This window comes from Phascolarctos cinereus, unplaced genomic scaffold (genome assembly GCF_003287225.1).
Source record: "Phascolarctos cinereus isolate Bilbo 61053 unplaced genomic scaffold, phaCin_HiC Scaffold_5;HRSCAF=322, whole genome shotgun sequence".
In the NCBI taxonomy this organism is placed as follows: Eukaryota; Metazoa; Chordata; class Mammalia; order Diprotodontia; family Phascolarctidae; genus Phascolarctos; species Phascolarctos cinereus.
The window spans coordinates 50188151-50215752 of record NW_027555958.1 but is presented as its reverse complement, the minus strand read 5'-3'; the positions used below and the strand labels follow the sequence as shown (position 1 = coordinate 50215752).

Here is a 27602-nt window from a genome sequence, read left to right as displayed (position 1 = left end):
AAGACCAACAAAAAAGCAAACCCTGCAATAACTGTGGTACCTACCTGGCAGGGCTGTTGTGAGACCAAGATCTGATAATGTATGTAAAGTATGTTGCAAGCTTTAAAGTACTTCATAAATGTCAGGTGATTTTAGGGAGAAAGGCATTGAATTCAGCTCCATCTCAATCTGTAGGTGTCAGTATCCCTGTTATGCATGGCCTCTAGGCCTCAGGTAGAAGAATGGGTTTCTGCTTAAGTATCATCTCCAAATCCCTATAAATCTGATACAGAGGAAAGACCACTGGCTCTGAAGACAAAGGACATGGGTTCAGATCTCACCTCTGATGCAATCAGTCAACAAGCAATTGAGTACTTGGTAGTTGTTGTCAGTCTGTCCAACTCTTCTGACCCCAGGTGGGGTTTTCTTGGCAGAGATACTGGAGTGATTTGCCATTTCCTCCTGGCTAGTGCTGGAGCTCATCTGACAGATGAGGAAATTGAGGCAAACAGGATGCAGTGACTTGCCCACACAGCTAGTGTCTTCCTGACTCTGGGCCTGGCCCTCTGTGCGCTCTGGCGCCCCCTAGCAAGCTGCCCATTAAGTGCTCATTAGGTACCATAAACTCTGAACAGGTCACTTAAGCTCCCTCAGCCTCAGCTTCCTCACCTGGGGCTGCTTCCAGCTCTAGATCTGTGCTTCTTTATGCCTGTCTCTGAAGAGGTGGCTCTTCTTGCCAAGGCCTTGTGACCTCAATCACATCCACTGAAAGCTTTCTCCATCAGTTATCCCCCCTCTGTTCTTCTTCTTCAATGTCTCCCTCGCTGGAGGCTCCTTTCCTACTGCCCAGGCCATTAGCGTTTTTTAGAGAACCTTCTTTGGCCCTGCCATCCTCTCAAGTTCTGATCTTTCCCCACCAAACTCTTAGAGGTGCCTGTCACTGCCTCCACTGCCTCACCTCCCACTCATCTCTTGACCCCTCTTATAGTCAGGCTTTCCACCCTGACCCTGGATGGAAACTGCTCTCTTCACAGTTAGCAACAGTCTCTTCACTGCTAAATCCAGGTCCCTTTTTTCAGTTCTCAACTTCCATGACCACTCTGTAGTTTCTGAGAGCATTGCCCACCTTCTCCCACCTCTCCTTTCTTGGCTTCTGTGACACTCCCTAAGCACAGTGGATAGAACACTGGCCTTGGGAAAGAGAAAGACTGAGTTCAAATGCTGCCTCAGACACTTAATAGCTGAGTGGCCTTGAGTAAGGTCACAGCTCTTATCTGCCTCAGTTTTCTCCTCTAAAATGGGGATAATAGCATCTACTTCACGGGGTTGTTGTGAGGATCAAGTGAGATTACATATAAAAGCACTTTGCAATTCTTAAAGCACTAAAGAAATGTTAGCTAAATCATCATTATTTATTTGTTTGTCTAATTGACCAATCTTCTTAGTCGCCTTTGCTGGATCATCCAGGCCCAGCAGATAAGCGTTGGTGTGTACTCCAGGGCTCTGTCCTCGGCCCTTATCTCTTTCACTCTACACACTCTTAGTTAATCTCTTCTGCTCCATTCAGAGGCCTCCCTGACATAAGTATGTACATATATACATACCTACATATCCAGACTTAATCTCTCCCCTTAACTCTTATCAAATCCTTAATTTCTTGTTGGATACCACCACCTTGCTGTCCCACTGGCCTTTCAGACAACTCATACAAAGTGGATTGGCCTTGGTTTCTTCGTGTATAAAAAAGATATGATAATATCTGTAGCATTTACCTCAGGGTGTTGTAAGAATCCAATGTGTTAATGTATATAAAGTACTTTGGAAACCCTAAGACACTATATAAATCTGTTGTTAATAATATTATTGTTGTTACATAACAGGATGAACCTAGTCTTCTCTGTGTCAAGACTCAATCCCCATGTATTGTTTATAGCTGTTCCCAAATGAGCAGTTGGCTCTGTGAGTTTTCAGTAAATACCTGCTGACTTGACTGGTTCCTTTGTTGTTTAAATTCTAGTTGGTGTCTTCTCTAGCAAATGCCCTGGAACCTTAATGGAGGGCAGCTGACCTCGTCATGGGCACTGGATGGGTTGGAACAACAATTAGAGTAGAGGAGAAAAGTGGAAGTGAATTTTGTAATAAATTAGTCATTCAACAAATATATGTTGACAAAGAGAGGCTTTATGTGGTAGGCACTTTGGGAATGACCAGTGTAAAGGAAAAAGGCATCCTTAAAATGTTAAAAGAAAAATACTTGACAGTGGTTGAATTACAAAGTGACCTAATCAAAGTAGAATTTAAAGTTCATTTCTATTTTGGGTACAATGAAAGTTTTAATTTGGGTGCAAATTAAAGGAGTCATTTGAGTGTTTTTTCCCTGTTTTACCCACTCAGACTAGTTAGTAGATTAGCTTATTGCCAGGAGGTTATTTATGGGAGGTAACAATGAGTAGCACATGTGCCCATTTTACAAGAAAAAACTAAAACAACAAACCATGATCATATGGGAAAGATACAAATGAACAAATATATTCAGTTCAGGGTTTTAAGTGTTGGGTATGTGTGTGTATGTGTGTGTATAAAGCATGTTTGCATGATACTGTACTAGACACTGTTGTATACAAAACATAATACCAGCTCTGTGGATTGTTACAGTGTTATAGGGTAAATTATAATGTACACAGATAATATATGAATGGGATTTTCATAAACTTACAAATCAATCTCTCTCTTATCTAGATATCATCTCTGTTAGCAGAGCTGGAGCTGATCCAGAAAAATTCAGAATTTCAAAAAAGGTAAATGTAATGCCTCATCTTCCTAAGGCTTGGTTATGACTAAACTGGAGAGTTGAATGCTGGTTTTAATTCATTTTCTGTGAGAATCAAAAACCTTTTCCCAAGGCCCTTGAGTCACACCACAACAGAAAGAGCACAGTAATTAGAGTGGATGGAAACCATCACCTATCTGTGATTATGAATTAAAATTTTCTTGTGGTTCAGACTGAAAGAAGAATCTCTATAGGAGCCCTGTAATAACAAGTTAAATGTCTGGAGGAAACTTTCTAATAGAAAGTAAAAAAGCAGTTTGAGGTTAACAGCTGCCCAAGAGATGGTCTGATTCTCTCTGCTGTTATTTCCCTTCTCTGACAGAATAATAGATTTGTTTTCTAGGTGTATACCAAGGATATAAAATAACAAAAGTGAAATATATTTAACTATAGGCTTTTATTTTTATTTTGACACCATTTCGCATAAGCAACTCAAAGAATTCATTCCTTGCCCTTTTCACCATCAATTCATAGCTAGGATTAACCATGCCAGCAGAATCAGAGCCGGTGGGCACAGGACGGGCTGCCCCTGGAGGCGGTAGGGTCCTGTTCCTCAGAAACTTCCAGGCAGCATTGAGAGGTTCCCTCGTCAGGCATGTTATGATGGAGGTTCCTCTCCTGTAGGGTTTGGACTAGGTGACTTCTGAGGTCCTTTTCAGCTCTCAGATTCTGTGATTTTGTGCAGCCTCAGAGGTAGGTCTCGAGGATGTGGCAGTTTGATTAAACAGACATTTTTCAACAGCCTACTATGTATAAGGTGCCCGGGGGAGACAAAACCAAAACCACTCCTGCCACTCAAGAGCTTTCATTCTACTGGAGGGCTAGCTACAACAGATGTACCTCTAGATAGGTCTAAGGTAATTTGACAAAGCAAGAAGGAGGGATCAGGGAAGGCTCCTGGGAGGACAGGCACCTCAGCTTAGCCTTTGAGTGACTGCATAGATGTGGAAGGTGGCAGTGCTGAGCTGGGTGCAGGGAATAACAAGTAGTCTAGTTCAGCCAAAATGTCAGATTGTCTGAGTGTCTGTGTGTAGTCTATAAAGTAAGATGGGAAAAGTAGTTTGGAGGCACAATTTGGAGGGTCTTGAGGAGTTTTGCTTTTATCCTAGAAGCCTTAGAGAGTGGGGCCAAGGACAGCTTTTAAGCAAGGGGATGACACAGTCAAATCTGTGATTTGACAAGATCATTTTGGCAACTCTGGATGTTTTAGAGAGAAAGAGCCTGGGAACTAGAAGACAAAGAGGAGAGAAGGTGTGTACCAGGATAGGATGTTGGTGAAAGAGCTTGGGGAGGGCTGCTAACTGACTGAATGTTGGGGGAGAGAAGCTGAAGGGTCTGGTGGATTCCAAGGTTATAAACCTGGGGGAATGTGAGTGAGAGTGGCAATGCCCGCCCTCTCTAGGGATAGGGAAGCGTGAAGGACAGCAGGAACACCTGTGCTGGGAACTCAAGAAGGCTTAGGTGCACATCTAGCCTCTGCCTGTCCTCTCTGTCTCCTGGAGCCAGTTACTGAACCTTGGAGTTTGTTTCTTTATCAGTAAAATGGTGAGAAACAGCAGGGCAGGTAGGATGGAGTCAGGAGGAACTGGAGTGATGTCTAGATTCTGACACATAGTAACTGCATGACTTTAAGTAAATTACTTCTAAGTGACCTGTGCAATTCTCTGAAACTTACATTAGAGGTGAGAGTTGCTAGTTGGCATTTGTGGAGGGAGTTTTCATGATAGGAATTCCCTGTACTCATGAAAATCACAGGTTAGAACAACAACAGAAACCACAGACTCTCAAATAGCTGTGACACCTACCTGGCAGGCCTATTGTGAGACGTGGGTCTGATGATGTACGTAAAGCATTTTGCAAGCTTTAAAGTACTTCATAAATGTCAAGTGATTTTTAGAGGGAAATGTGTTGAATTCAGTTTTATATGTATTTGAAATGCCAGTGGGACAGCCAGGTGGTGCTGTCCAACAGGAAATTAGTGATGTGACACTGGAGTTAAGGAGAGGGATTAAGTCTGGAGATATCTCTCTCTCTCTCTCTCTGTCTCTCTGTCTCTCTCTGTCTCTCTGTCTCTCTCTCTCTCTCTCTCTCTCTCTCTCTCCCCATATACATGGGGGGGGTGTATGGGGGGGGTGGCATGGATGATCCAGCAAAGGCGACTAAGAAGATTGGTCAATTAGACAAACAAATAAATAATGATGATTTAGCTAACATTTCTTTAGTGCTTTAAGAATTGCAAAGTGCTTTTATATGTAATCTCACTTGATCCTCACAACAACCCCGTGAAGTAGATGCTATTATCCCCATTTTAGAGGAGAAAACTGAGGCAGATAAGAGCTGTGACCTTACTCAAGGCCACTCAGCTATTAAGTGTCTGAGGCAGCATTTGAACTCAGTCTTTCTCCTTCCCAAGGCCAGTGTTCTATCCACTGTGCTTAGGGAGTGTCACAGAAGCCAAGAAAGGAGAGGTGGGAGAAGGTGGGCAATGCTCTCAGAAACTACAGAGTGGTCATGGAAGTTGAGAACTGAAAAAAGGGACCTGGATTTAGCAGTGAAGAGACTGTTGCTAACTGTGAAGAGAGCAGTTTCCATCCAGGGTCAGGGTGGAAAGCCTGACTATAAGAGGGGTCAAGAGATGAGTGGGAGGTGAGGCAGTGGAGGCAGTGACAGGCACCTCTAAGAGTTTGGTGGGGAAAGATCAGAACTTGAGAGGATGGCAGGGCCAAAGAAGGTTCTCTAAAAAACGCTAATGGCCTGGGCAGTAGGAAAGGAGCCTCCAGCGAGGGAGACATTGAAGAAGAAGAACAGAGGGGGGATAACTGATGGAGAAAGCTTTCAGTGGATGTGATTGAGGTCACAAGGCCTTGGCAAGAAGAGCCACCTCTTCAGAGACAGGCATAAAGAAGCACAGATCTAGAGCTGGAAGCAGCCCCAGGTGAGGAAGCTGAGGCTGAGGGAGCTTAAGTGACCTGTTCAGAGTTTATGGTACCTAATGAGCACTTAATGGGCAGCTTGCTAGGGGGCGCCAGAGCGCACAGAGGGCCAGGCCCAGAGTCAGGAAGACACTAGCTGTGTGGGCAAGTCACTGCATCCTGTTTGCCTCAATTTCCTCATCTGTCAGATGAGCTCCAGCACTAGCCAGGAGGAAATGGCAAATCACTCCAGTATCTCTGCCAAGAAAACCCCACCTGGGGTCAGAAGAGTTGGACAGACTGACAACAACTACCAAGTACTCAATTGCTTGTTGACTGATTGCATCAGAGGTGAGATCTGAACCCATGTCCTTTGTCTTCAGAGCCAGTGGTCTTTCCCCTGTATCAGATTTATAGGGATTTGGAGATGATACTTAAGTAGAAACCCATTCTTCTACCTGGGGCCTAGAGGCCATGCATAACAGGGATACTGACACCTGTCAACTGAGTTAGAGCTCATTGTATTTGTTCCCTTTACTGTCTTTTAGTGTCATTGTGTCTCAGTGGACCTGTATGCTGAAAATTGTAGCTCTGCATCTTCAGCGACATGGGCTGACTTATGCCACTATTGATGGTTCTGTCAATCCCAAACAGAGGATGGACCTGGTAGAAGCTTTCAACAACAGCTGCAGTGGACCCCAGGTAGGAAACGGGTCCTGAAAACTGCTAACTGAAATCTCTTGAAGATCAGCAGTCTGTAATTTCTCTCACCAGGGCACAGATTGGTCAATTTGATACTGACTATCTCCAAAGAAGTAAGCTAACAGTGACAATATGAGGCTGTCACAGCCTTCAGCCTTGCCAAAAGGAATTAGTTCTCTTACAGGTGACATTTGGCTTCAGAGATTCAATTCTTTTGTTTTCATGGTCCTTTGATGTCAAGAGTTCTAAGAGCTAATTTATTGCTAACAATAGGATTGCCAGTCTCTGATATCAACACAAGTTTAGCTACCATTAAACAGAATCTATAATTGCATCCCAAACGGCTGACTCTTTTTTGGCAAATACACATAGGTTGAGAGTTGGACTTAAGCCTATTTCCCCTACAGAGCATGAATTTTTGGACACTAGCAAAATACTCCAATTCTGAATATAGGATTATTTCCTCCTATGTATTTGTTAACATGGTGCTTTTTGTAAGGACTTTGCTTTTCCTGGGGTTCTCCATTTTCATAAACTGTTAAGAGCAGACAGGGTGGTGTAGCAGGCTCATCTGAACTGTTTATTGAAGCTCCAGCTTTGTACCTGACTCAAGCTGAGCTTACAGGTAGGATATTGTACTTCAGCATAGCACTGCGCTTGTCACAGACACTGGCTTCGTTTTTGATGTCTGGCTGATTGGAGCAGGTAAAGGGCTGGGTGGGGGGAGTGGTGTTTAAAAAGAGGAAGTGATGGAAAGATCTTGTGATCCCCATGGAATCATGCAGTAATTGGTGAGAGGAGGAAATCTGGCAGCAGCCTGTGGGATGATCGTGATGGCCTTTCAGAATTAGTGACATGTGCTTCCTTTTGAAGGTCATGCTGATCTCTCTCTTGGCTGGAGGCGTTGGACTGAACCTAACTGGAGGGAACCACCTTTTTCTTCTGGATATGCATTGGTACCAACTGCTTTCCTTCATTATGCAGGACAGATCGCCAGAGTGGAAGGGAGGGATCTGCCTTATTCATTGAGTTCTCTCTTTACTCTCCAGAAGTGCCTGTGCTGTGTACATGGATGTGTGTTGGCTTATGTGCTGTTATAAGAGAAATAAGCATAGTGGGGAGGTTTTTTTGGGTGGGGGAGGAGTAGTTCCCAGAATTCTTGAGTAAGATTTCACATGATAACTTAAAGTCTTCCACTTGATTGCTAAAGCTCACATCTGTTGCCATGGTAACTGAAGCAGGGCCATTCCTGGCAGCTGAGAGCAAACACCTGTCTGTTTCAGCTGCAACAAAACGTGCCTGTTTCCAAATACATTTTTTGGGGCCCAAGAACATTTCAACTTGGGAGGATTTTTTAAAAAAAAAATCTTACTCCGAAAAAAACATGAAGAACTTTCAATTACACGTAAAGGGAGCTGAAGTATATTTAACATGTCAACTCTACATTAGTGTTTGTGTTGGACTTGACAAGGTAAAGACCAGTAACAGTTATACTCTGTTTGCATATAAATATGAGTGAATTAGTCAGGTGCTGTGAGAATTTTTAATAATTATCTTTTGTTTTCTTGACTCTTGCTCTGATCAGGAATTTACATAATGAGCAGTGCTCCCAGGGACTCTTGCTGTGCTTCAATCCTCACCAACTTAAAATTGGCACACTTAGAGCTACCATACTGCGCTGAGCTTTGGAAAATTAGGTTCAGGCTTTACTGTGCTTGGTACCACACAGGTCTTTATGAGGGAAGATTGAATAAGGAATATATGGTAAAGAATCATGGCAGTTCCTGAAACTGAAGATGATTCTCAGAGATTTTTAAAGAGCAAAGCACTGATGTTTGGAGTTGTGGGCTGATCTGGCCATTCTGGAGAGCAATTTGGAACTATGTCCAAAGAGCTATAAAAGTGTGCATACCCTTTGACCCAGCAATAGCACTTCTAGGTCTGTATCCCAAAGAGATCATAAAAATAGGAAAAGGACCCACCCACCTGTACAAAAATATTTATAGCAGCTCTTTCTGTGGTGGCAAAGAATTGGAAATTGAGGGGATGCCCATCAGTTGGGGAGTGGCTGAACAAGTTGTGGTACATGAATGTAATGGAAGACTATTGTGCTATAAGAAATGATAAGCAGGCAAACTTCAAAAAAACCTGGAAAGATTTGTATGAACTGATGCTAAGTGAAATGAGCAGAACCAGGAGAACATTGTACACATGAACAGCCACATTGTGCAATGACTGACTTTAATAGGCTTAGCTCTTCTCAGCAATGCAAGGATCTAAGACAACTCCAAGACTCATGATGGAAAATGCTGTCCACACCCAGAGAAAGAAATATGGGGTCTGAGTGCAGATGGAAGCATACTATTTGCTCTCCTTTAAAAAAGAAAAAAAAAAGAGAGTGAGACACTGAAATGTTGAGAGAAGGTAGTAGAGGAGAGATTGGGGTTGAAAATTGGTATTTTGGGGGCAGCTAGGTGGTGCAGTGAATAGAGCACTGGCCCTGGAGTCAGGAGGACCTGAGTTCAGATCTGGCCTCAGACACATAACATTTACTAGCGGTGTGACTCTGGGCAAGTCACTTAACCCCAATCGCCTCACCACCAACAAACAAACAAACAAAAAAAAGCAAAAGAAAATTGATATTTTTGAGTGGCAAGACAGTTTGACTCTTTGGAGATAGGTCTAATCTTACCCTTGCCTCAGTAGCTAACAGTTCTAAAATAGTAACAGGGCAAGGGATTATTAAGGAAGAGAGTCACCTCTATCCAAAAAATGTGGAGAGGATAGATGATCACGTAGTATTACTGTGAGATACTGAAGAGCAAGTTTTTAGGATCATTTAGGCAGGTACAGTTCAAGCTGCTGAAACCTTTATTTTTTCCTCTTATCCCTGGCAGGAATCCAGCACTTGAGGACCAAGCTTGTGACCGAATTTACCGAGTTGGACAGAAAAAAAATGTGGTCATACACAGGTGAGAAATGATCTTTCAGGCCTCAAAGTCCTTCTAAGATTCTTTGGCAGGTTACTCTGACTTCTTCAGATAGAGTAAGAACTCTTCTACCTTCTGTTTGATGGTTTGAAATGATTTATGTATGAGTTCAGCAACGATTTGGCTACCACAAGAAAGAGTTGCTATAAATATTTTTTGTATGTATAAGACCTTTTCTTCTTCTTTTGATCTCCTTGGTGAATAGGCCTAGTAGTTGTATTGTTGGATTAGAGAATATTGCACAGTTTATTAACTTTTGGGGCACAGTTCCAAATTGCTTTCCAGAACGGTTGAACCATTTCACAGCTTTGACAGTAATGCATCAGTGTGTCTGTTTTCCTACAGTCTCTCCAGAATTTGTCATTTTCCCTTTTTGTCAACTTTGCCAATCTTATGGATATGAGGTGGAACCTTGAAGTTCCTTTAATTTTCATTTCTCTAGTTGTTTGGAGCACTTTTTTATATATGGATATTGATAGCTTGGATTTCTTACTCCAGAAACTGCCTATTCATATCCTTTGACCATTTATTCTTATATATTTGAATCAGTCTATATATCCTCTATTAGAGAAATTTACTGCAAAGATATATTTTTTTTTAACTACTTAACTCGTTTCCCTTCAGATCTTAGTAGCACTGGGTTGTTTTCTTTTTGTGTGTGTGCAAAAACTTAAATTTTATGTAATTGAAATTGTCTTCTCTATCTTCTGTGATCCTTGCTATCCCCTTGTTTGGTCATGAGCTCTTTCCCTTTCCATAGTTCTCAAAAGTAATTTCTTCCTTGTTCCTTTAATTTGTTTATGATGTCACCTTTTATATCTAGATCAGGGCTTCTTACACTTTTTCTATGCACAACCCCTTCAGCACGTCTTAAACTGTGGATCACGACCCCACATGAGGTTGCAAGCCCACAGTTTAAGATCATGTGTCCATTTGGAGTTTATCTTGGTATATGGTGTGAGGTTAGTCTAAACCTAATTTCTGCCAGATAAATGCTCAGTTTTCCCATCAGTTTTTGACATGTAGTGAGTCTGATATCTTTGGATTTATCAAATACTAGGCTACTAGGTTCATCTGTTTCAGTGTACTGTGGACCTACATTGATTGTGTACTGATCAGTCTCTCTGTTTTTTAACCTAGAGCAAATTGTTTTGGTAATTACTGCATTGTAGTATAGCCTGAGATCTGGTAATAATACTCTTTCTGCCCATTTTTTCATTATATCCCTTGATATTCTTGACCTTTATGCTCCTCCAAACAATTTTGTTATTTTTTTTCTAGTTCTAAAAAGTAATTGTTTGGTAATCTGGCATGACACTGAATAAATACCTTCGTTTAAGTAGTATTGTCAACTTTTCTTATATTATCTTGGCCTATCCAGGAGCAGTTAGTATATCTCTACTTACTTAGGTCTTTATTTCCTTAAACAGTGCTTTGTAAGTATATTCATTTAGTTCCTTTGTGGATTTTGGTAGATAGACTCCTGAGAACTTTTTACATTCTATAGCTATTTTACATGGAATTTCTACCTCTTCCTGTTAGATTTGGTTGGTATTATACAGAAATGCTGATGATTTATGTGGATTTTTTTAATGTCCTGCTCCTTTGATGAGGACTCTGGTTAATTCTCCTTACGTTTAATACTGGCTCTTCATTTTAGATATATACTATTTATCCTGTGAAAGAAGGATCCATTTATTCCTATGTTTTAGGTTGGGTTTTTTTTCCCAACAAAAATGGAGGTTTATACTTTATCAAAAGCTTTTTCTGCATCTCTTGATATAATCATATAATTGTTATTATTAATGTGGTCACTTATGTTTATAGTCTTCCTGATATTAAACCAACCCTGAAATAAATCTAAACTGTTTATAGTGTATAATCTTTGTGATATGTTGTTTTAGCTTCTTTGCTAACATTTTACTTAAAATTTTTGTATCAGGGTTCATTAAGTATATTGGTCTATAGTTTTTTTTCTTTTTTTGACCCCCTAGTTAAGGTTTCAAGATCACATATCTTAAAAGGAATTTGGGGGGCAGCTAGGTAGCACAGTAGATAGAGCACCAGCCCTGGATTCGGGAGGACCTGAGTTCAAATCTGGCCTCAGACACACAACACTTACTAGCTATGTGACCCTGGGCAAGTCACTTAACCTCATTGCCTAGCCAAAAAAAAAAAAAGGGAATTTGGTAGGATTCCTTATTTTCCTGTTTTTGTAAACAGTTTGTATAATATTGGAATTAATTGTTCTTCAGGTGTTTGATAGACTTGGTCCTTTTTTTTTCCCCCTTTGGGAGTTCAATTTCTTTGAGATTGAGTTGTTTAAATTCTCTATTTCCTATTCTGTTCATCTAGGTATGTTACATTTTTGTAAATATTCATCCATTTCATGTAACATTTTGGTTTTATTGACATATAGTTAGACAAAATAGTTTCTAGTAATACCCTTTATTTCTTCATTTGTTGTGAATTCTTTTTCATTTTTTGATACTAGTAATTTGGTTTTCCTTTCTTTTTTAAATCAAAGCTAATGGTTTATTTGGGTTTTTTTTTTAAACCAACTTCCTAAATTTATTTATTAATTCAGTGATTTTTTTCCCCCTTCATTTTACAAAAGAGAGATTGTGAGTTACAAAAGTGACAGAGCTGAGATTCAGATCCAGATCCTTAGACTCCAAATACACTCTGCTCTTTCCCCTACATCACACTGTTCAAATTCCTTATTCCAGCATTAGAACCCTCCACAACCTGGTGCCAAACTACCTTTATGGTCTCTGTCCATGACAAATTGAGCTACTAATTACTCATATTATTCCATCAGCATGTTGATTGATTTGCATCCCCTCTACTAGGCTTTATCTTCCATCCTCTGGGCCTGTTCATATTTTAGGGTAAGGGAACAAAGCTCTGCATCAGTGAATTAATTAGTGGGGTAAACTCTCTCTCCCAACCCAGATTGTCAAATTATTTTGTAACTTATAGCCCCAAGAGTTTTGTGGGAGCATTGACAGGTTATATGACTTGCCCAGGATCACACAACCATTGTGTGTCAGAGGAAAGGTGTGAACACATGTCTTCTTGACTCAGCAGCAAGCTGACTCTATATTCATTAAACCATTCAGCTTTTTCTGAAATCTTACCTATCCCAGAAGACTTAGCTTAAATCTTTCTACTGCAAGAAGCCTTTCCTGAAACCCTCTACCTCAGGAGCTAATGGGCTCCTTGCCACTTCCTGGATGACCACTTGCTGAGGATGTTGTAGAGGGCGTTCCTCTGCATCTACAGGTTGGACTCAACCTCTGAGTTCCCCTCCAGTGGACAGGGGTCAGACATTTTTATCTTCCCCAGTACAGTATCCTGCACACTGTAGGTACTTAATTAAAGTGGTTAAATTCATTTATACCGTAGTGCAGGTTGCTCAGGCTTGCTACTCTTGGGGCTCATAATCAGTAAAGAAATAGAAATGAGCTTAGGGGAACTTGAGAGTACTTATTTTGTACCACAAAAGGAAGCAGGCGTCCAACTGTGGATCATTGAGGCAAGCCTTGTTTTAATACGGGGGCCAACGGAAAGCTCTTTGGCACTAACCCTGAATTGCACAGCATGTTCTCAGCTTTGGCTACTTCTGGGGGAGGACGTCCCCAGGCCCTGCTGCTAGATGCAGTGTTGTGCCTGACTGCATCCAGCACGCTTTGGGGCGAGGTACATGGAAGCTAGACATTCTACACCTTACACAGGTGTGCCTTTTGCTCACTCAGTCTTCCTCCTCTATTTTGGTCTCAAAAGAAAACAGAAAGGCATTTGGAGTCATATTTTTAAAGAAGGACTTGAATTTAGTCAAGAGTTTGTCAGTCATCTAGGCACTAGAGAAATAAGAACCTCTCAGATTTCCATAAAAAGCCTAGTGTACAAGTTTCAAGTTATGTCAGGGTTTTTGGGTTGGTTTTTTTTTTCCCATGCAGCCTAAGGAAAATTAATGTTATGTTTTGGGTTTTTTAGGTTTATCTGTGAGGATACAGTAGAAGAAAAGATCTCGCACCTTCAGACCAGGAAGAAGAATTTAGCCACACAGGTTCTGTCTGGATCTGGGGACTCCTTCACCAAGCTCACTCTTGCTGACCTCAAAATCCTCTTTGGCGTTTAATTTTCCATCTAAGACAGAACTGAACAGTCTAGCTGGGGAATTTTTAGATGCTTCTAATGTTGATTTATTTGGGCATCTGCACCCTGAGTCCATCAATTCTCTATCTGAAGTAGATAGTATTTTACATCATGATTCCTTTGGAGTTGTGGTGGATCACTGTATTGGTTAACGTTCCTAAGTCTTTCACAACTGATTATGTTTGCAGTATTGCTGTTACAATGTAGGTTATTCTTCTGGTTCTGCTCGCTTCACTTTCCATTTTCCCAGGTTTTTCTGAAAGCTTCCCCTTTAGCATTTCTTACAGCACAGCCATCACGTTCATAAACCATAACTTGTTCAATCACTCCTCAACTCCTATTCTTTGACATCATGAAAATAGCTTCTACAGATATTTCTGTACATGTGGGTCCTTCTTCTTTGATCTCTTTGGGATACAGACCTAGTAGTGATATTGCTAGGTCGAAGGGTATATACAGTTTTATAACCCTTTGGGCATAGTTCCATATTGTTCTCCAGAATGGTTGGACCAGTTCACAACTCCTTTTTTCCCATATCCCCTCCAGCATTTGTCGTTTTCCTTTTCTGACATCTTAGCCAATCTGATGCATGTGAGGTGGTGTCTCAGAGGTTTTTTGACATTGTTTCTAAAGAGATTTTTCCCTCTTCTCTTTAGTGTAGAGTTGCTTAAACTAGGGCATTCTGCAGATACACAAGAGCTATCCCCCAGGTTACAAAATAGCAGCTTTTGGAGATATGTTCTTGAGAGACTCCTTGAAAAGAGCTTATATTAGCAAGAGGATCATTCTGAACTATAAGAAAGGAAGGCAACTTTCAATGTCAACTTTCCTTCGGCCCCTGTGCCGTCCAGCTGTGGGGGGGGGGGGGTGTTGACAACTGCTTTGCAGCCTCTGGCAAATTGTGTTGTGTTCTTGTTGGTGCTGCTTGGCACAGTGGCTCCAAGCTGACTCCAGACTGCCTAAAGATACTCATCCGGCTGTGCTGGGTGCCACTAAGTACACTTTCTCTTTCCGGTCATCTGATAAAAGTTAACATTGCCAGAAAACTGACACAAGGTGCCCTTGTAGCTGCTGTTCTTTATTGTATAGGACTGCTACTTTAGGGTGAAATCATGAAGAATTATAGTAGGATTTGAGGAGCTCTTACCACAAAAATGCGGAAGTGAGTATTATTGTGCTTTTAGGCTGTTTCTGGGTATTATTCAAACCAAAAACTTATCACACACACACTTAATAAATAGAAAAGGGGTCTACTACGTGTTGTAACAGACAGTATAATACCCAGCTACTGGGTTGTCTGCTTCATTGGTTCCTTTCTGCCCTCATACAGTACTTGGAATTAAGAAACCTAAGGCCTTTTTTTATGTTAATTGAATAAGGCATGAATGTTTCATCTTTAATTCAACCATCCTTTCCTTCCCTATTGAGACAGATGACCCCATAACTATAGTCCCTTGGTGGAGAGGAGAGGAGCAGGTGGGAGGAAGGGGCTGAGGACTATGGCACAGGGAAAGATTTTTCTTTCATTCAGCAGTGCTGTGCTACTGTTTTAAGGTTTGAAAGAAGCTAAGCTTTTGTCGGTAGTTCAGCTATAGCATCAGCTGCATATTTCGTCATAACGTCCCTTTATATACAGGGTATCCTGAAAATCTTAGTGCAGTCTTAAGCTTTAATAAGTTTAGAAGTATAATTACTACAGACTGAAAAATTTATTTGAAAGTTTAATTATTCAAATTTCTCTTTAGTTTTAACAAATGGGGCACCCTGTCCCACACTGTATGTGTGACAGTTTCTAGATGACACTTCCACAGACCAATGGATTGGTAAAGGAGGTCCTCTTCCTTGATCACTTGACTTTTTTGAGGGAATGGCATCGTTTCAAAACTGTCATGTCTGCATCAGAACCTTATTCTCTGAATGAGCTGGAGGTATGGATTACAAATGCCATCCTTTCAGTCACAGAGGAGCAGCTGTAGGAAGTTTTTTACAAAGTTTGACATCAACTAGAGTGATAGCACAAGATGGTGGTTAATGTTGAATCTGAATAAGAAACATCAGTATTTCAAAATTAAATTTTTTTTTGTAAATTGTAACATCTCTGCTTCTGAAGTTATTAAAGATTAAAAGTGCATTAAAAGATTTTGGGGACACTGGTATATTGGTACTTAAATACTGACAAATTAAAGTTGATCTCCTTGAAACCATTTCCTGCCTTGCCCTCGGAAAGCTTCCTGAATTGCTAAGTCTTGGTTTTGCCACAAAGGAGAGCTGAAGTCCTAAAGACGACATTTTAAAATTCATTTGCTCTCACAAGTTGTCCGTTTTTTCTGCTTGTACTTGAATTTTTACAAGAAATATCTTGTTTAGTTAAGTAATTCTAGCTACATTTATACAGCACTTGAAGGTTTGTAAAGCTTAGAAACATAAAGATTTTTTGTTGTATGAGGATGTTTTAACAAATAACAGTGTTTCCCAATTTCCAATGCACCCTGATCTGAAGCAGATGGTACATTTCCCCTCCTTCAGTTTTTCAAGTTCTGAACTCGATTCATTAATAGCCCAGGGTGGGGTGGGGGAAGGGAATGAATCCAGCCAGGCTTCTTCACCAGGAGCTATTCTCTTCATGTTTGAGGCAATCAGAATAGTCCAGGCTACTTGCAGTTACACTGGAAAACAACTCAGAAAGACAAGCATTTGAGAAAAGGCCAGATTATTTTATGTAGTATTTTGCTAAATAAGGTACACACAAGACATCTAGTTTGTATGTATTCCAAAAGGCATCCAGGATAAAGTGTACAAAACAGGCTTAATGCTAAATTACAACCCAGTCTTCTTTCAACCTCAAAGCAGAAAACTACCACAAAGACATAAAATTCAAGTTATTGCTCCAGTTAACCAAAAGGAGATCTTACAAGTTTAACGTAAGGTATGTATATCTCTAACTGTAGGAGCCTGAGATATCCAGCTCTGGAAAGGAGAACTCTATTTAGATTAGAAAATACCCTTTTTTTTTCATGATTATTATGTAGAAGCAAAATCTCTTTGTAGGTTAAGATAATGCTATTAATTCACCATCAGCAAGAAACATACCTTGATTTTTAGCCAGTAGCAGCAGCTAGGTGGCGCCATAGTGCATAGAGCACTGGGCCTGGAGTCAGAAAAGCACATCTTCCTGAGTTCAAATCTGGCCTCAGACACTTCCTGGCTGTGTGACTCTGGCCAAGTCACTTAACCCTGTTTGCCTCAATTTCCTCATCTATAAAATGAGCTGGAGAAGGAAATGGCAAACACTTCCAGTATCTTTGCCAAGAAAACCCCAAATGGGGTCACAAAGAGTGACACAATTGAAATGACTGAACGACAACTCTACTAGCCTGAAAGTAGTAGCTATGGAAAGGAAAGCTCTATTTAGATTGGAAAATTTCCTTTTTCGTGATTATTATCTAGCAGCACAGCCTCTTTGTAGATGAAGATGATACTGTCGATCTGCCATCGGCAAGAAACACACCTTGGCTTTTAGCCAGTAGTGGTAATAACATGCCAGGCTATGAATCCATGGGGCCTTTCCCTTGTAATGAGGGACACGCCGTGAGACACTGTGACAGTGACACAAAACCACCTAGTCCGAAGCTTCATTCGGGGGCCATCACCTCAGGAACACACAGATGCACTGTTCTAGATGGTAAGATAAGGCACATTTATTGTAGTGGTTTCTTCAGAATCAATCAGCAGCTCTGCCACAAGGCCTGGCGATTTCCTGCTAAGTGACAATCATGCAAACTTGGCCTTTTCATCATCAGATAACTCAGAGTGCCACTGTCCTGACCAGGCTTCTCTGGGAACTCTCCGCTTCCACCTTCCACAAGCAGGCCGACTTCTCCTCTGTCGCCCCACAGCACGACCAGTGACGGCGGCCCGGGTGACCTTTGTGTCCGTGTCCACAACCTTGGTACCCACCTGCCCGGCACAGACAAGAGAGCGAGAATTAGAACAAGGCTTCCCAAGGGCAAGTCTCTGTCCATATTTTCTATCCACTTCTGCGTGATGGTTTTCCTTGACAGAAGGTGAGATCCTGGAGGACAGGGACGGTTTCATTCTCTCTATTCCAGCCCTCAGCCCTGTGCCTTGCACACACTGAAGCTTAATGAAAGCTTCTTGTTAACTGAGCAGCAGCAGCCTAGGTCTGGTGGAGGGGAGACCAAGCAGCAGCTTTTGGAAAGAAAGCCCTGCAGAGCAGCTCTCCCTGGAGCCAGCTTTGGCCATGGCACGGCATCAGGCTCAGTGACTGCAGTGGAGATACTGCTAACGACAACTGCTGGCCGAAGCACCTAGAGATTATTGACACGGTACTTTGTCGACGTTGTCACCTGATCTTCAAACAACAGGCTGACATCTGTCCACCAACAACTACATCGGCCAGAACGTTCATCTTAAATAAGTCGGTAGATGAGAAAGATAATGTGGTTTGTTTTGGGGGAAGTCAGGCAGGACTTTCCTAGGGTCATACGGCTGGGTTTGAACTCACATCCTCCTGCCTCCACTGTGCCACCCAGCTGCCCTAAATTAGTTATTGTGAATTATTATTTTAATCATATTATTTAATCAGCACATAGCCAGGAGTATACAGCAGCTAGGACAAGCACTGGAGGTAGCTGAGACCTCAGGGCCTTTCTAGTCCAACTCCCTCATTTTACAGAATAGTCTGAGGCCCAGGGAAAGTGACTTGTCCAAGATCACGTGGACAGGAAGAATCAGAGGCAGGAACAGAACCCAGGTTCTCTGACTGCAGAAGCAGCACTTTTCCCCTTGTACCAAGTTGAATGAAGCCTGGCTGAAAGGGGAATAACAGACAAGGAAAAGTAGAGAGAAAGGAGTGAGAGCAGGAGAGGGGTGGACCTTCTGAAATCTACTTTCTGGTCTACCATTGTGCCAAAGAAATCTGAACAAACCTTCACCCCACATGTCTCCTTTCCACATGCAGAACCACAGGTAGTCTAACTGAATCATTTTTCCCCTCTGACATGGCTCAGCCCTCTAGGGTCCACACCAAAGTCAGGATCAGCTGCCTCACAGCATAACTAGAAGTTCTCAGACAGCTTAAGAGAACCCTTCAGACCGATGTGCACAAGGACATCCTGGGTCTCCTTCCAGACCCACAACTAAGTCAGCTGGCCATCAGATCCAATGGCTGCAGGACAAGGGAAGGGGAGCGTGGGTCCTGCCACACGTGCTCGGGTGCTGGGGCACCTCACCTGCCATGGTTCCTCCACAGGCACACCGGGCACTCTTCTGGCCCCCACTGGAACAAAATGAGCAGCAATGAAAGACGCCCTGGTGCTGGCGGAACTTTCTCTTCACCATCATTTTGTATGGCGAGCCCTACAAAACCATAACTGTGATAGAGGATAGGCTCTCCATTTGGGAAATGATTATCAGTGACAGTTTAATTTCTGCATGAGTTAACTCCAATCCCTGAAGTGAATCCTATATCAAACTACAAGTATCTCTACATCCTATCTGCCCAACACTGCTAAATGCCCAGGAGGATCCCAGTCAACTGTGTAGACTGCTTACTACCACTTTCTAAGGCTCAGATCTAAAATGTCATGTTCTTAGATGTAATGGATAGAAAAACCAGACAACTCCCACCTCAACATCTGTGACAGAACATCTCTGTCCCAAACCAATAATAAGGAACCACACAAATACAAGGTGGGCAAAGTGGGGTGGACACAACCCTCCTTGCTCTTTCAGTAAGGCTGGAAGGCCTCAAGTTTGGGGAATGAGGACCATTCCACCGTTATGGACATCTTGATGCATGGTATCCTGATTGAGAAAGAATGAACTAAACGAAGAAGAGACAGGGTGAGTGCAGGGACTTCTTGTGATCAGTCACATCACCCTGTGCTCCAAGGCACATCCTTTATTCACCACCAGGGCAATCCTGTTACAGATCCTACTTCAACACCTCCAAGGCAGCCAACAAAGGAAGGAGGTGGTCTGGGTATGATGGGAAAAGGACTGTCCTCAGGGGTAAGGGGCTACGATGGTGAAGGTGATCAGGGCAGCCTAACTGCCAGTGGCTGTCTCACTCACCTGGACGTGCTGCCCTCTGACACAGACGCACACGGTGTAGGGGCCGGGCTCCTCAGGGACAAAGGAAATGGTGTAAGTCCCATTGTTGTTATCCTGGACCATCGTCTTAAGAACACTGAATGAGGACAAGAGTTCAAGAAAGACTCATTCCCACGTGCCTGAGCATCATTTATAGAAACTGACTACACTCGGGGGTCCCCAAAGGCCAAGGGAATCACTATATAAGCCTTCCTTGTTGTCAGGAAGCCAAGGAAGGTCACTGGAGAGTTACCACATCTTCCAGTTAATTCCACACCTGAACAAGCAGCATAAACCGGAGCCGACACAGATGCTAGAGCTGTAAGAGACCTCAGCAGCCAGCTACACCACACAGCACGATAGGATGGAAGAACGGGTCCTTAAATCGGATCCTGGACCTGTGTTCGAATCTCATCTCTGACTCCCAGTCACTTAATGATCTTACACACATTAGTTCTCTCTGGTCCTTGATTTCCTCATCTGTAAGAGAGAAGGCCTCGGAGGCCATCCACTTCTAAAGCTATCAACTCCCTAATTTTACAAAGGAGTAACTAAGCTCCAGGGAAGCCACATCAGAGGTAGGAGCTGAACCCAGGCCCACTGAGTCCACAGCAAGTACTCTTCAATATAACACGCTGGATCATCTCAAAGAAAGGCAGAGGGAGGGGCGTTAATTACTGCTGAGATGCCTTTCATCTCCAAAACTGCTTCTGTGATTCTAATCCCTGATAACTGTATCCTATTCTTCCTATTTGAATTTTCTTCCTCTTTGTTCCATCCTTTCCTGGCACACAAACCATGTGCTCTCAATATTATTATGTAGCAAAGCAGATATTCATCAGTCCAGCACAGATTAAAGTCTAGAGACATATGGGTCTCAGAAAGTGCCCCTGTGAGAGCAAACTGCATATGGTCACAAGAACCATGTGACACCTGATGTAACCAATAAAGAATGACCTCCCGCTCTCACCCCCACCTGGACAACATTCTCCTGAGAGGGAAAGGCGTAGCCAATGGGAATCATCACTTTCAAATGGAATTTCCACAGCACCCCTGAGGGCAGCTTTGCCTATATGACGATGGTCACTGCACCTGTATCCCCAAATATTGGGAGTCTGGAGTTTTCAGTTCTAGGTGTGTGTTACCCGTGAAACTTAGCCGTCGGATACCAACCAGTCCTTCTTATTTTTATGGCTGACGCTCACTCGGATGTGCTCTCCTCCTCTGTCCATGTGCTCTCCCAAAATATCTCTGCAGAGCAGGGTGAAAGTGACTTGCTGCTTCTCCCAAGCTTTGTGGATGTCTGAAGAAGCAAGCATTAAGTAAATAATTACTGCAAAAGAACAAATTTAAAGGACTGAAAGTACTTTAGTAGGCAGCAGTTTACTCTACAGCCTTTAGAGAAAAAAAAATAATTTACCTTTGCCTCATCCTGCCTTCTCAGCCTGCTCTACGGCCATTCTTTCTACCCTGTCACTGAGTAACTGCCAGAGAAAGCAGTACCCCTAGTTACTTGTCATGCAGCAGCTGGTTTTAGGCCATGTGCCCTAGAAGATACCTCAAGCCCACTCCCAAGACTGAACCAGAGATTTTGGACAATGAGAACCTCCAGGCATCCTCTAGAAAGACCGGTCACCCGGTGACCCCATAGGAATCCTGAACCGGAGCCATACCCAGAGTCAGCAAATGAACCCTAAGGGCAATTATGAGCTTTCTGAGGCAGCTACAGTTTCAATCCAAACTCACGTGGCCCCAGGACCCACCACTGCCAACTGCAAAACAGACCAGACCACTCAGCATTTGGATCTGGCCGCTGTTGTCCTTTTATGGGATTATTGGTAAAATAAGAGAGCCGTAAGGAATCACCTAAAGATCGCTTAGTGCAGCACTTTAATAGAAGAAGAAATTGAGACCCCAAGAAATCAAAGGACCAGCGCGCCCCAAATTAATGTGCTTCCCTTCCGGAAGGGCTAAAGTGTAATAGGAACAGAAGAATTGAGAAAAGGCTCCTTTCTGACTCCTTACCTTAATCATTATTGTTCTCATTCGGGGTCTGTCTTGGGATAGAGAGGAGATTTAGGCCATGGGAAAAACAAAGTGAATTTGGAATCAAAATTCCATTTGTGTAGAAAAGGAGGAGGAAGACATAGCATCTAAATTATGCCTAAATCATAGAAGAAAAGGGTGGCTCACTGAACAAGAAGGAAGGAATCCTTCTGGAAGCTGTAGTCCTCAGAAGGAACTGGGCACCCTGTGTAACACAAACTGCAAGGAAGCGCCAGCAGCCTGGTTCCTTACTTAGACTGCACAAGAGCACAGTTCTCTGGTCCCAGCCCTCTCCCTCCTGGGATTCTGGTCACTGGAGAAAATCCCAGAGGAATATGGCCCAAATCAGCTTTCCCCTGGGGGATCCCCTATGGATCACCCTAAATGTTACTGCTGGCCTGCTAACCGCAGATAGGGATTGGCTTGGGCTACCCCACAGGCTGCTGGGTGACCCCAAATGTTTCCAGTATCCTATGGAAGAGATTTTCCTAAAAAAAGGATGACTCAGGGACATGATTGAGTTGTAAAACAGAAGTTTTCAAACATACAGGAGATTGAATTTTTATTCCCAATTCTGTCCCTAACTAGTTGTGATCTTGGACAAATCAAGTCACCACTCTTGGGCTTCACCGTCTTCATCTGGAAAATGACAAGGCTCCTTCTAGCTCTAGCCCAACCTGACTTTAAGGACAGAATCCAGGAAAAAGGATTCTGTTATTCCAAATGGAATTTCCAGAATTCCCCCTTTCTCTCCTTGTCTCCCCTGCTTCCGCTGGGAGCCTGCTCTAACATGTAACATGTGGGCACTACAAGGTACAGCATGACTGCTGAGGCACTGCGGTCACCTCCTCTGCCTCTCATACCTGTCCATTTTAGAGAAATAAGGCACAGTCTCTGAGTAGCTGGGCAACTGTTACTTTCCTCAAGTGAAAAAATTTACGCCTCATGACCTTTTAAAGAAGGTCTATAAAATGTCTCCCTCTGACTCCCATGGTAACGAGATAAGAAGGATGTAGGTGTCCAGTTTCTCAAATGGGATCCCCTGTGCCTCAGTAAACTGACCAGAAGGGAAATGCTCTCAAGGTGAGTACTGGGCCATGACCTGCAGGATAAGAAGAGTCCATCCCCAAAGACATGAGATGAATAAGAAATGCTTCCCTACCTTCCCCTTGGAGAAGGCACTTGGCCGGATCAACCCCTTTCGTGAGAATGGCCCCAAACACTTCATAGCCACCACACTGGCCAGCCTTCTCCTGTGGGGAGAAACAGATGCCGTCGTCCTCCCCGGGGCCAACATTGTAGTCGGCTTTCTTGAGTTTCTTCAGCCTGCTCGCCACAACCCCCTTGGTGATAAGGATCTCCAGGTCGGAGCCATTACTCAGCAGGCGTTCGGTGAACTCGACTCCGGTCCTCAGGTCTGCCAGCAGCTGCTCCACCTGGAGCTTCTGGAGGTGCAGAGAGTTCTCCTTCTGGATCCGGAGGTCTTCCAATTGCTTCAGCAACTGATCGCGGTGTTCTCTGATAGCCGTGATGTAGCCATCACAAAATTCCTGGACGTCGGCGGACAGCGCATCCATGCGGCTCCGGAGGGCACTGCCCATACCCTCGATCTGGGCCAGCGCTCTTTCTAAGGTGTCCATGTGGGGCTGGGTGCTGTGAAGGAGCTCCCACATGGAGTTCCCATGCTTGTGGATAACGTTGTTTATCAAGTCATAGGTGTGCTCCCTATGGTCACCTAGCACACAGTCCCGGCACACTGGCTGGTCACACTGCTCACAGAATAGGTTCAGCTCCTTGGCACGGTGGATGGAACACATAATTGGCCTCTTAATCTGGCTATATCCTTTTGGGTCCTTCATGGGCATGACAGAGTGGGAAGTAGTTTTTTTTTGCCTCCTAGGTTAAACAGACAGGGACAAGATTAGATGGAGATTATGACTCAGCAGAATGCATGGTGGCTATGCAATGTAGGGGGTTATAGGTTCTAAGCCCGCTTCTGCCATTTCTTTGGGTCAAATTATTCAAGGTTTCTGATTCTATGAAAAAATAAAATCACTGTACCGACTTGTGATCAGACATAAGCGTGTAGGAGCAGCCGGTAAAAAAAAGGACGCAAGGTAGTTTACTAAATGAATGAATATACCAAGTGCCACAGAAATAGTGACCACAGAATCTCGGAGGCAGAAGGCACCTCAGAAGCTATCTAGTCTAATCAATACCTGATTAGGAACCCCTTCTACCATATAGCTGACAAGTAGTCATCCAGCCTTTATTTGAAAATCTTCTGGAAAGGGAACCCATTACCTTCCAAGATGGCCCCATTCCATTCTCAGATACTGATTAGGAAACGTTTCCTTCCAATATGCTTAAATATGTCTCCCTGCCACTACTATTAATCAAAAGCCATTAAAACTCCATTGACAACCAGCAGAGATTCCATAACACAGCTTACAGACAAGTTCTAAATTAGGTCCATGGTTTTCTTAGAATGCTAAAATCTAGGCAATTTCAGCTGTAGGACCTGACCCCCCAAATCTCTGAGCATCTAAGAAAAAAGCCACCTTAAGACACAAAAGGGTAGTAAATTCCGAAAGTTCACAGCAAATTAAAAAGGGAATTGTACCCCTCTGCCTATATCTGAACAAACTGAAACAAGAGCCTGCAGAATGATTTACCCTTTGGCAAACAGGAGAGGAGCTCTCCAGTGAAACTCTACACTAGGACATGGAAAATCCACTAAATAAATGACTCAGCAGTGACCCTGCAAGGGAACTGAATTATAGAGTAGCTTGTGCGGAATCAGTCCAGATAAAGTTCAGGTATAAGGCTTTGGAAGGGCATTTTCTCCAGATAGCAGCTACTCCCCCAAATCAGCCATGAAAGTTTTCCCTGTTCTGCAGCCACCCCTGATGTCTGGCTGCTCCTAACTCAGAGAGCTCCACTACTTCCAAACACTTAAAATGGACATCAGAAGAATACAAGGACAGCCCCCAGTAGTCAGTGGCATCTTTGACACAAGCTGTCTTCTTTCGGCTTCCTGATGAAAAAGGTCCAGCTCAGTGACCCATCCTAAATAAACAAAACCATCAGCATCTGGGAATCCATTTAAGGTAAAACAAGCCTGATCCTGTGCTAGAAGGGGGGAGGGAGGAGCTTGTGGAAAGTCACCCCAGTGGGACCTGCTGTCAGCTGCCTATTTGACAGAGACTATTAAGGATCATCTCACAACTGCAGATTAAAAAACAAGAAGAAATACTATTCCTCTGATGGCCCTACTAAGAAAAAAAATCACGGACAAGCACCTTGGGTAGCCGTATAACCACTGTGAGCAGCTGCATGGCACAGTGGAAAGAGCACCAGACCCAGGGGCAGGAAGACCTGAGTTCAAATATGAACTCAGGCACTCGCTAGCTGTGTGACCCTGGACAAGTCACTTATCCCTGTTTGCCTCACTCTCCTCATCTGTAAAATGAGCTGGAGAAGGAAACAGCAAACCACTCCAGTACTGTTGCCAAGAAAACCCCAAATGGGGTCGTGAAGAATTGGATGTGACTGAAATGACTCAACAACACTGTGTGGGTGGTGGGGGGGGGGGAAGGGTGTCCCCTCGGGGGCACAGAAATATCTAGGAGTTGGTTTGCCCACCAAATACTAAGACATCCAGAAGCAACCCTGCACTTGTTGCCAGCACACAGTGGCCTACCTCAACGAGCAACAAGCCTTCCAATGCCCGGCACAACTTCTGACCAAGTGGCCTTCTTTTAACGTAAATGCTGAGAGGCCCTCAGAACCTCTCTGAGCATAGTGCAGTGTTTTAATAGTCCTGCATTCTGGTCCCGGGCCTACTACTTATTACCTGTGTGGTCTTAAGCAAGTCATTTCCCCTCTCTGGATTTCAGTTTCCTCAGTCTACAAAATGACAAATTTTGACGGATTTTTCTTTTTTGTCTGACACAGTGTTGTCTTCTATGTAGTCGGTATTTAGTGATCACTGAACTGAATTGGGGTCCACAAGAGAGATTAGTGTTTACTTCCACTCTATTAGAGAAAGGTGTCCTTTCCATAGTGAATCTCTACCCCAGGACTCTGTGCCCCTCCACTTAGCCCCAGGACAAACGGGCCGAACCCTTCTTTACCTATGAGCCTGGCTGCAGAACTGGCAGAGATTCACCTTGCAGGTGAGACATCGGCTCTCCACTTCCCTGTCACTGCACAGATCACACACCACACCTGGAGTGTCCTCCTGCAGATTTTGTAGCAGCACCTCATCTATAGCCAGGTGGTCCATGGTTAAGGCCTTCACTCCTCCAGGAGGCAGATCAACCTCTGTATCACAGACTGGACAGAGGATGCTAAGCTGTGGCTCCAGCTGTTGGGGCTGCTTATCCCAGAGCCTTGCACCCTCTGAGGTTTTTCCTGGGTCTAGTGGTCGCAACACCAGGACAGAGAAGGGCTCCAACTGTTCTAGGCAGGTCGTGCAAAACGTGTGCAAGCATGGCAAGATCCTGGGGACTTTAAAAAGCTCCATGCACATTGGACAGCGAGTCCTGCCTAGGCCTCCAAGTGCAGGAGGGCTAGAGATCTGCATCCCAGCCCCCTGGGGCGCCTGCTCCGCCTCTCTTTCTGACATTTCCCGAGGTTTTTCCAAAACGTGCCTACGATGAAGCAACAGAGGGGTTAGGATCACCCCAATAGGGGAATGCCTTCCAAGTCACACATCTAATAGACAGACAGAGGGGCAAAAACATAAGGGGGAAAGAAAAAACAATTCCCCAACACCTGGAGATGACGTCTGGAGCATGCAATTTACCAATTTGGATATTACCCACCTGACCCAGGGAAGCCTCCCTCCACCCCAAGCCCTTTCACTGTGCTTCAATTCTACCTACTAAGTAGCTGGGCAGTGGGGGACTCATTACATCTCCAGGCCCCCTCCCCAGGCATCTGCTACGCCCCGCCACTCAAGGATCCAGCCTCAACGTGATCCTCCTACACGCACGCGCCCTTCTCCCCAGGAGCACGCGCCACCCTCCAACTCGCTCCTCCCCTCCCCACCCCATTCCCTGTCACGTGCCAACCTCCAGCACACTCCCCGCCCCCTTCCCTCTAGTAGTCAGCGCCCGACGCTTGTACCCCGAGGCTCAGTTTGTTCAGCCTCCTTCTCCTCTCTCCTCCTCTTCCTCTCTCTACACCAAAACGCCAAAACCAACCCCGCCGCCTCCTCCTCTTCCTCAGATGAGTCCAATCACCATCCTGGAAAGGCGGCCCTTGCCTCACGCACCCCGCCACGCCCCCATTCAGAGTGACACTGATCTTTACCAATCACCATTGGACCATTCCAGTCTTCACCAATCACTTAACGGAGAGGGCGGCACTAAAGTGGAGGAAGTAGGTAAGTGGACCTCCGTAGGAAGGATTTACTAAGGGGATAGGACGGGATGAGGGGGGTGGTACCGGTTAGAGGTCAAGCAGGAGTCACCCTTTTACGGGCAACTATCTCTTATACCTCTGAGGTAACCGAAAAGTTCTCCCAATAGCTTTTAAAAAATCAAACCTTGGGGAAGGATAACAATAGAAACAGGAAGTTCTGCCTCTTGACCTTCGGATTGGTTGTTGGTGATGTCAATTAAATTCTGTGAGCCCCGGAGCCCCAAGGGATTCTGGGAGATGTAGTTTCTTCTCAGCCAGACTATTTTTCCTTCTCACTTCTAGTGCTTTTCGAAAACGCGAGTGTTGTCACCCTGAAGTTGATGCTCTTCTTTCCCCTCCCACATTTTTTCTGGTGATACGATCCCCCTGCTCAGGGCTAGAAAAATCAGAGGACTGGAAGGGACAGAGGTCTTTTTCGATTCTGCAGGTTTTAGGAGC

The 27602-nt window shown here is 43.8% G+C and overlaps 2 protein-coding genes across 6 annotated transcripts in view; one reads left to right on the top strand and one right to left on the bottom strand.

The window, feature by feature from the left end:
* TTF2 (transcription termination factor 2) overlaps positions 1–15778 on the top strand; it is a 61396-nt gene extending 45618 nt beyond the window's left edge. Inside the window, exons 19-23 of one of the 2 annotated variants that reach the window (XM_021002759.2) lie at positions 2719–2777; positions 6270–6423; positions 7297–7379; positions 9321–9395; positions 13413–15778. In XM_021002759.2, the coding sequence (XP_020858418.1) occupies positions 2719–2777; positions 6270–6423; positions 7297–7379; positions 9321–9395; positions 13413–13557 (516 nt within the window). In that variant the 3' untranslated portion in view covers positions 13558–15778. Of the gene's footprint in view, positions 1–2718; positions 2778–6269; positions 6424–7296; positions 7380–9320; positions 9396–13412 lie in introns of those variants that run through there. The other variant, XR_013486868.1, reaches the window with a different exon arrangement.
* A 489-nt stretch (positions 15779–16267) lies between these two features.
* On the bottom strand, positions 16268–26992 carry TRIM45 (tripartite motif containing 45). Of its 4 annotated transcripts, none has more exons than XM_021002784.2 (7): positions 26868–26992; positions 25871–26389; positions 22897–23630; positions 20862–20991; positions 19671–19785; positions 18827–18953; positions 16268–17531 (listed from the first exon to the last, which is right to left on the bottom strand). In XM_021002784.2, exons 2-7 carry the CDS (start codon positions 26362–26364, stop codon positions 17380–17382), a joined length of 1752 nt encoding a protein of 583 aa, XP_020858443.1. In that variant the 5' UTR covers positions 26365–26389; positions 26868–26992; the 3' UTR covers positions 16268–17379. The 4 variants fall into 4 exon arrangements, with proteins under 4 accessions (XP_020858443.1, XP_020858432.1, XP_020858426.1 ...); XM_021002773.2 differs by lacking the exon at positions 26868–26992 and adding an exon at positions 26620–26757 and having other exon boundaries at positions 18827–18873; XM_021002767.2 differs by lacking the exon at positions 26868–26992 and adding an exon at positions 26620–26756.
* Positions 26993–27602: the final 610 nt, after the last annotated feature.

Coding starts and splice junctions, on each gene's coding strand:
- TRIM45 (XM_021002773.2), bottom strand. CDS start 26,678: ATGCCTGGGGAGGGGGCCTGGAGATGTAATGAGTCCCCCACTGCCCAG. Junction 26,390..26,619: donor ACTGCCCAGCTACTTAGTAG/GTAGAATTGAAG, acceptor GCTTCATCGTAG/GCACGTTTTGGAAAAACCTC. Junction 17,532..18,826: donor CTGTGGAGGAACCATGGCAG/GTGAGGTGCCCC, acceptor TGTGCCGGGCAG/GTGGGTACCAAGGTTGTGGA.